The sequence below is a fragment of the Conger conger genome, chromosome 8, assembly GCF_963514075.1.
Source record: "Conger conger chromosome 8, fConCon1.1, whole genome shotgun sequence".
Taxonomy (NCBI): domain Eukaryota; kingdom Metazoa; phylum Chordata; class Actinopteri; order Anguilliformes; family Congridae; genus Conger; species Conger conger.
The window spans coordinates 58,953,684-58,962,734 of record NC_083767.1 but is presented as its reverse complement, the minus strand read 5'-3'; the positions used below and the strand labels follow the sequence as shown (position 1 = coordinate 58,962,734).

The 9,051-nt window shown below is 50.9% G+C and overlaps 1 protein-coding gene across 1 annotated transcript in view; it reads right to left on the bottom strand.

The window, feature by feature from the left end:
* Positions 1–387: 387 nt before the first annotated feature.
* The window catches only part of poln (polymerase (DNA directed) nu), a 106,313-nt gene continuing 97,649 nt past the window's right edge, over positions 388–9,051 (bottom strand). The window contains exons 20-23 of the mRNA XM_061250715.1: positions 8,946–9,024; positions 1,772–1,839; positions 1,392–1,453; positions 388–483 (exon numbers count right to left, since the gene is read on the bottom strand). Coding sequence (XP_061106699.1) covers positions 388–483; positions 1,392–1,453; positions 1,772–1,839; positions 8,946–9,024 — 305 coding nt within the window. The remainder of the gene's footprint in view (positions 484–1,391; positions 1,454–1,771; positions 1,840–8,945; positions 9,025–9,051) is intronic.

The following is a 9,051-nucleotide window of genomic DNA, read 5'->3' as shown; positions in this document are numbered from 1 at the left end:
AACCGCTGGCGTCTGAAACCCTACATTCCAACGCTACGGCAATCTGCAATGACGGCAGCGTCAGCCCTAACACAAAACCAATTCTGAATAAGAGTGAATAAAAAAACCCCCTTCACACAGTCAGCCTGGCCTCATCTGCTGAAGAGAGAGAGAGAGAGAGAGAGAGAGAGAACAGAGGAGCAGGAGAGAGAGAAGAGAGGTGAAAAGAAAGGAGGAAAAAATAGAAAATTGGCAAAAAGAAAAAAAAAAAAAACTGGAGGAACTGGTGTGATCCAGTCTGGAGCCTCTGCCGTTGCCCCCGGATACAGACAGCGAGAGCGGGAGAATTCTGCAGCAGGAGCTGCAGCTGCCCGCGGTTGCCTAGCAATGCGCTTCCAGACGGGAGGCTCAGAGAGCCGGGCGGGGAGGAGGCGCGGGGGGGAGGCGCAGCTCCGACATGGAGCCCCACGACCCGCCGCTCGACACCGCCACCTTCAGAGGGACCTGCGGAGAGGGGCAGGCCCGGACACGCAGGGGGGGGGTCAGGTGTTCAACCAGGGTGACCTACATCAGCTCTGCAGGAGCACTGCAGGAGGAGAGCAGCTGGAGCTGCCTCCACCAGCACCTCCCCCCACCTCCCCCTCCCCCACTCAGAGATTATCATCTGCGTGTGGATTCTCTCAGGTGTGTGTTCAAGTTATCACACCTGTATGTGCAGGTTATCACATGTGTATGTGTAGGTTATCACATGTGTATGTGTAGGTTATCACATCTGTATGTGTAGGTTAACACATGTGTATGTGTAGGTTATCACATGTGTGTGTGTAGGTTATCACATGTGTATGCGTAGTTTATTGTATGTAGATTACCATGTGTCTGTGTACATCATATGCATTTGGATATAATCACATACACATAGTGAGCACTTTATTAGGTATTAGATTTATTAGATTTATTCTTTTGACTTATTGGAGTTCTGCTGCTGTAGCCTTAGAGTTATGATGCGTTGTGTGTTCAGAGATGCTCTTCTGCACATTTTTTCTTTGCATTCTCTGCAAACTGGAGACTGTTGTGCATGAACACCTTTCTACCCCATTGTGACATTTGGCCTGACAGCTGAGCCTCTTGACCACATCTGCATGCTTTTATGCATTTTACATATTTAAATGAAATACTTGCAATAACAAGCTGGTGCACAGGTCTACCTAATCAAGTGATCACTGAGTGTACGTACGATAATATAGACGCATGCATTGGGACTGTGTACATCATACGCATGGTAGATTATCACATGTGCATGTTCAGACTATCACGCGTTTGCGTGTAAACGGCTGTACAGAATGGCAGACTGACACGGCACGAGTTCCTGTGATAAGCGGATGAATCCCCCAGGGACGGGCCCGTTCACAGACCTTGAGATGAACCCCGAGAGACTCAATGTGCCGCAGCGACTCCATGGCGGTCTTCACCAGCGCTGTCAAACACAACCAGAGCGCGCACATGCGGGAGCCGAAAGCCAGCCTATTTTTAGTCCAGTCAACCTCTGTACGCTAATACAGATGGCAATTCTGAAATACGCAGTATTTCCGTGACAGAATTATAGTCTTCAACACGGTCACGTTCTGCTGTATACTACTGACAACGGTCGATACGATCGACAAAGACCTGCTGTAAAAAACGCACGGTCAACACGCGCCCTTATTCCACATACCTCCCTCTCGAGAGACTAAACCACAGAATAAGAGAAATAAAGCTGGCCTCTGGAAGAGGGGGGGGTTGTGGTCCGGCTCACCTGCAAAGTCCTCCAGCTGGGAGTCTTCCACCTCGAAGAGCAGCTCGTCGTGAATCTGGGCCAACAGCCTGGGGGTCCAGAGAGAGGAGGACGAGGTCACTTAGGACGCCAGTCCTGTGACCCAGGTGAGTGCAACACCTGGCCCCTCGTTAATGGCCCAAACTGTACGCTGGCTGAAGTGAGAGCTTAGGCCCCTTCAGACAGCGGTCACCACCGCCCCTGGATACAATCTCTTATACACTGATAATTACAGGGCAGACGCCCTTATCCAGAGCGACGTACAGTTGATTAGACTAAGCAGGAGACAAACCTCCCCTGGAGCAATGCAGGGTTAAGGGCCTTACTCAAGGGCCCAACGGCTGTGCGGATCTTATTGTGGCTACAACGGGATTAGAACCACCGACCTTGTGTGTCCCAGTCATTTACCTTGACCACTACGCTACAGGCCGGATTACGCACACAAAAGGCTTCCTCTACAAAGCCCTCTAAGACACGACTGCGTCCGGTCACTTTGGCTTAACTCTCGAGCGCCTTTCACACGCTCAGTCCCGGCGTATCGCTTCCCTGCAAGCGGCCCTGAAGTCCACGTAAGGCGAGAGAGAGCGAGTGATTGACGTGAGGAGCAAGAGCTCATCGGGGAGGTGTTCTGTCTCGACGGGCTCATTGATTGGTGGTGTGCTGAGCAAGGCCGGGACGCCTGACGGAGCGCGGTGTCCTCGGAGCAGCGGGGAGTCTTACGGGAAATGCACTTACAGACGACCTTCTGTCTCTTATCCAGAGCGACGTACAATTGATTAGACTAAGCAGGGAGACAATCCTCCCCTGGAGCAATGCAGGGTTAAGGGCCTTGCTCAAGGGCCCAACGGCTGGGCGGATCTTATTGTGGCTACACCGGGGTTAGAACCACTGACCTTGTCACTGGTCCCAGTCATGTACCTTAACCCCTACACTACAGGCCGCCCCTATTCCTTCAGTGAGTGCACTACAAGGGTGAATACTGTACAGAATGAGGATAGTGTAGAATAAGCGTTGTAAAGTGTGAGTGTACTACACAATGGGGTATAGTACAGGATGAGTACCCTTGTGTAAAATACAGCTATGACCAGCTTGAAATACCAGCTACCAGCTATCTTGAGCTGGTCAAACCATGTTGAGTACAGAGCTGGTCTAACTGGTCAATCAGCTACCAGCTGTTTCAAAACCTAGCTTGAGCTGTTTTTTTTCAGTAGGGTATTGGTAAAGTGTGAGTATTATTGAGTATTGCACATCATAAGTGTAATACACTCACCCTTTATATAACAGTGATCACTATTTATTTATGCCAAGTTAACAGCAGGCCTAATTTCCGAGCCATCACACATCTCTACCGTGAGTTGGGAGAGATGTGAAGCATTCACCAGCACTAGCTTTTAGCGAAGCCGCCCAACTATCATGCTTTTGTCGATATGAGTGTCGGGAAAGTCCTCACTGTGAAATGGGAATTACAAATCCGACTTGCTGGGATGGTTCCAATATTCTGGTGCCTACGGGTCACCATAGGGTCTGTGGGTCTCTTTATTTTTTGGGAAAGAAAGAAGGTTACCGCTTTTCTAGCATCTAGGGAATGCAAGACACTTTCCTATTTTGCTTGCCTGTGGCAAAATCATCATTTACATATTGCAAGTAGAAAGTATTTCACAGCTCTGTACTCAGGTAATCCCACCCACTGAAAAGACCCGCAGTTTAGCAAGCAAGCCAAACTTTTTGAGAAACAAGAGTCTTGTTTTCTTTGCCAGAATCATTACAAAAAAAATAAAAGTAATCGGGGCCCATTTGTGGATGCACAGAAGCAAATAATTCTGAGGTTTTTCGATTTCCTGTACCATTAAAAGAATCAGACATATAATTTATTGCAGCAAAAATACGACTAATAATAATAACAACCGTTTCTTCTGGCTCGCACTGAATTGAGGGTCTTGCGGGCGCACTTCAGTACGTGACAGAACCTCATCCAGGGGGCCAGTCAGCAGGCCCTGCCGGAGAATCTCCCTTCGTAGGAGGAGCTTCTCCAGACGAGCGCTTTCACACCCCCGCAGAGGGCCGTGTGCAGCGTAACTGCGTTACTGGGGCTGCGGCTCGGAGTGGCTTTACAGGAAACCCAGGCTGATCGCATTACAGGCCCAGTGTAGGGGGGGTGTGTGTGTAATGAACAGCACGGAGGTGTTGAGACGATCTGACACACAGCCACGCTGCATTAAAACAGTGAGACGGCGGAGTGTGTGCGCACGTGCGTGTGTGTGTGTCTGTGTGTGTGTGTGAGTGTGTGTGCGTGTGCCTGAATGTGTCTGTCTGTGTGTGTGTGTGTGTGTCTGTGTGTGTGAGTGTGTGCGCACGTGCGTGTGTGTGTGTCTGCGTGTGTGTGTGAGTGTGTGCGTCTGCCTGAATGTGTCTGTCTGTGTGTGAGTGTGTGTGTGTGTGTGTGTGTGCGTGTGCCTGAATGTGTCTGTCTGTGTGTGTGTGTGTGCGTGTGTGTGTGTGTGTCTGCGTGCCTGTGTATGTGTGTGTGCATACACCTGAGTGGGTGTATGTGTGCGTGTGTTTATGTGTGTGTGAGTGTGTGCATGCGCCTGAATGCGTCTGCCTGTGTGTGTGTCCATCCGTGTATGTGCCTGTTTGCTCCTGAGTTTGTGTCGGTGAGAGTGTGTACCGGCAGCTCGTTATCCACTCAGACGCCCCCCCCCCCCCCCCCCCCGATACAGAAGCCCTTTCAGCACAGCGTGTGAGTACAGAGCTCCGAGAAGCCTCTTCTCTTTATGAGGAGAGCCACAGTAATGAGTGAACTGAACTGAACCGGGTTTAACACGGGACAGAGCACTGCTGCAGAACGCCGTGTTTAACACGGGACAGAGCACTGCCGCAGAACGCTGGGTTTAACACGGGACAGAGCACTGCCGCAGAACGCTGGGTTTAACACGGGACAGGGCACTGCTGCAGAACGCCGTGTTTAACACGGGACAGAGCACTGCCGCAGAACGCTGGGTTTAACACGGGACAGGGCACTGCTGCAGAACGCCGTGTTTAACACGGGACAGAGCACTGCCGCAGAACGCTGGGTTTAACACGGGACAGGGCACTACTGCAGAACCCCGTGTTTAACACGGGACAGAGCACTGCCGCAGAACGCTGGGTTTAACACGGGACAGGGCACTGCCGCAGAACCCCGTGTTTAACACGGGACAGAGCACTGCCGCAGAACGCTGGGTTTAACACGGGACAGGGCACTGCCGCAGAACCCCGTGTTTAACACGGGACAGAGCACTGCCGCAGAACGCTGGGTTTAACACGGGACAGGGCACTGCCGCAGAACGCCGTGTTTAACACGGGACAGAGCACTGCTGCAGAACGCCGTGTTTAACACGGGACAGAGCACTGCCGCAGAACGCCGTGTTTAACACGGGACAGAGCCCTGCTGCAGAACGCCGTGTTTAACACGGGACAGAGCCCTGCTGCAGAACGCCGTGTTTAACACGGGACAGGGCACTGCTGCAGAACGCTGGGTTTAACACGGGACAGAGCACTGCTGCAGAACGCCGTGTTTAACACGGGACAGAGCACTGCTGCAGAACGCCGTGTTTAACACGGGACAGGGCACTGCCGCAGAACGGGGCGAGCGAGAGAGTGTGTCGAAGGAGGTATGGAGAGAAAGGGAGGAGGGAGAGGAGAACTCTGGGAGCTGAGAGACGCAGTAACAGGGAGAGGGGAACATAACTGGAGCTGTTCTGGGGGGGATTTTTGGACGATGCCGAGACGTCTGAGACGGGACGTCACTCTGATTTGGGAACGGGGCACGGGGGCTGAGGCACCCCAAACCCCCCCCCCCCCCCTCCCTCAGACGGGACGCCAATGCAATTACACATTTCACCCTCCACAGACTGTGTGCTAGAGCCTCAGGTACCAGAACACAGAGGGAGGAAAAGCTAAGGAAAGAACAGAGGAAGAGGGAAGAGAAAGAGAGAGAAAGAGAGAGAGAGAAGGAAAGAGCGAGAGAGAGCGAGAGACAGACACAAGAGATTCTTTTTTTCATACTTTGGCTGATTCAGCATTAACATTGTTATTGTTATTGTTCAGTTGCTTTTGTTTAGAGAATGTTCACTCGTTATTATTTACTGTACAGATGTATTCTCATTGATTTCCGTCTGCTTTGGCAATACTTACATATGCATCTCTTGCCACTAAAGCGACCTGAATTTGAATTTGAGAGGGGGAGAGAGAAGTAGAGAAGAAAGGACAGAGACCTTGAAGAGAAAGGGAGAGAGGGAGAGAGAGCAGAAACGGAAAGAGAAGAGAGAACAGAGGGGAAAGAGAAAGATAAGAATCCTGAGAAACGAGCCTTTTAAAGCCCCCGCAGGGAGAGAGGGAAGGAGTCACCGCAAGGGCAGAGAGAAAGAGGAGGGAACAGCTTCTGTGGTGTCTTGGTGGGGTTTACAGAAACAGGGAGGGAGAGGTGGAGGAAAGGACAGAGAATTCAGTCAGTTCATGAGTCCAAACGCGAGCAATGCCACTCATTAGACACCACCCCGTGATGGGCCACACGTGGGCAGAAGAATAAACTGTTGGCCATGGCTGCCAGATACGGTTGTAAGAACTGAGGACAGTGCTGCTTTTCTGATCTGTACTTGCCAGAATAAATGGGAGTGAATCAGACCTGGGTCAAATACAGGTGTAGGTAACTGTTTTGGATTCAAATACAATAGAATCTCAGAGAGCCAAACAGACCGGGAATCAAGGTTGTTCGGAAAACACTGAAAGCAACGATGAAATTTTAGGAAGTTAAACATTTAATTCAGTTCAGTTTACATTGAGGCATAATAAACCAATAACCTCAATGGCATTCCCCCAAACAATAACTATCATACACTGATCAGCCACAACATTAAAACCACCTGCTTAATATTGAGTAGGTCCCCTTTGTGCCGCCAAAACAGCTCTGACCCGTCGAGACATGGACTCCAGAGGACCTCTGGCTGCATTTGTAATGACCATGAACCTAAACTGATAAACAAAGCCTGAAAATGCATAAACCGATTCAAATGTGTTGTCTTACAAGAGGATATACTTTTAGGCTTTGGCAGCAGGTTATGGCTGTAGCCTATATGCATCGATGATGTTGGTCCTCCGCGTGCCGCCAAAACAACTCTGACCCTCCGAGGCATGGACTCTACAGGACCTCTGAAGGTGCCCTGTGGTATCTGGCACCAAGACGTTAGCAGCAGATCCTTTAAGTCCAAGTTGTTGGGTGGAGCCTCCATGGATCGGACTTGTTTATCCAGCACGTCCCACAGATGCCCGATCTGATTGAGATCTGGGGAATTTGGAGGCCAGGGCAACACCTTGAACTCTTTGTCATGTTCCTCAAACCATTCCTGAGCAATTTTTTGCATTGTGGCAGGGCACATTATCTTGCTGAATGAAGCCACTGCCATCGGGGAATACCGTTGCCATGATGGGGCGTACCTGGTCTGCAACAATGTTTAGGCAGGTGGTATGTGTCAAAGTCACATCCACATGAATGCCAAGACCCAAGATTTCCCAGCAGAACATTGGCCAGAGCATCACACACATTACCTTCTTCCCATAATGCATTCTGGTGCCATCTGTTCCTCAGGTTAACGACGCACACGCACCTGGGCAGCCGCATGATGTAAAAGAAAACGCGGTTCATCAGACCAAGGCCACCATCTTCCATCGCTCCACGGTCCAGTTCTGATGCTCATTTCTAGCCGTTTTCGGCTGTGGACAGGGGTCACTCTGACTGGTCTCTGGCTACGCAGCCCCACGCACAGCAAGCTGTAATGCACTGTGTGTTCTGACACCTTTCTATCAGCCAGCATGAACAGTTTTCAGCAGTTTGTGCTACAGAAGCTCTTCTGTGGATCGGACCAGACGGGCTAGCCTTCGCTCCCCACGTGCACCAATGAGCTTCGAGCACCCATGACCCTGTTGCCGGTACACCGGCTGTCCTTCCTTGGACCACCTTTGGTAGGTACTAACCACGGCATACCGGGAACACCCCACAAGGCCTGCTGTTTTGTGGCTGATCGGTCTATAAAGTGCAATCAAACATGCTTCTCTTCCACCCAACAGTACATTTTGATCTGGTCCTTTTTGTGTCAAAAGCGGTACTTTCCTTGAAGGCTACACTTTAACTTTCCGGTTTTCTGAGTTTCGGATCTCCAAGGTTCTTTTTGGTGCTCGGTTGATCCTGCCTGGTGCAATTTGGCAAACCAAGAGGACCAGAAGGTTACAGTTTTGGAGAGTATTTCAGAGGTTCCAAAACACCAGCCAGAACTCAGTGAAGCACAGAAAAGCAATTTGAATCCAAAACAATAGCGCATCTGACCCAGATCTGGAAAGAATGAATGAATGAACAAACGAACAAACAAAATTATATGACGGCCGATGAATATGCGTCTTCCTGGATGAGAGCTGCAGACATGAGTAAAAGAGTTCGCCGCAGTGGGCATCGCAGCCTCTGGGCTGCTGGGCCTGTGCCAGACTAGGCCCCGTTATTCGGGGCCCCAAGGCCAGAGAGCAAGTGTGGAGCTGACCTGGTGCCGGGGCGGAGGGAGCGTCAAGGCCTGGATCAATCACACGGTCCAATCCCACGGTGTAGCATTACATTACATGAATGGCATTTGGCGGACGCTCTCGTCCAGAGCAGTGTACAGTTGATTAGACTAAGCAGGAGACAATCCTCGCCCTGGAGCAATGCAGGGTTAAGGGCTTTTTGCTGAATGGCCCAACGGATGTGCAGATCTCACCTCACTCCATCATCTGAGATATGAGACACCGCCCATGGGAGAGAGACACAGAGGGAGAGAGGGAGAGAGAGAAAAAGAGAGAGAGCAAGAAAGTGAGAGAGAGTGAGAGCAAGAATGTGAGAGAGAGAGTGAGAGAAAGGAAGTGAGAGAGGGAGAGCAAGAAAATGAGAGAGAGAGAGCAAGAAAGTGAAGTGAGAGAGAGCAACAGAGCGAGAGAGCATAGAAAAGATCAAGACGGCGCAAAACTGAGGAGTGGAGGATGGTACGAATGAAAAAGAAAGGAGGAAGAGGAGGACACAACGCAAAGGGGAACAAGAAGGGCGAAGAGGTAGAGAAGAAGGGAAGAGAGACGGGGGGGGGGGGGCTTGTCTCACCTGGGCGTGAGGGAGGAGGAGGAGGACACCAGGGAGAAGATGCGGATCATGGCCATCTTGCAGAGGTCTGCCGCGGAGCCTGGGGAGACAGGGGGGTCAGGGCCGA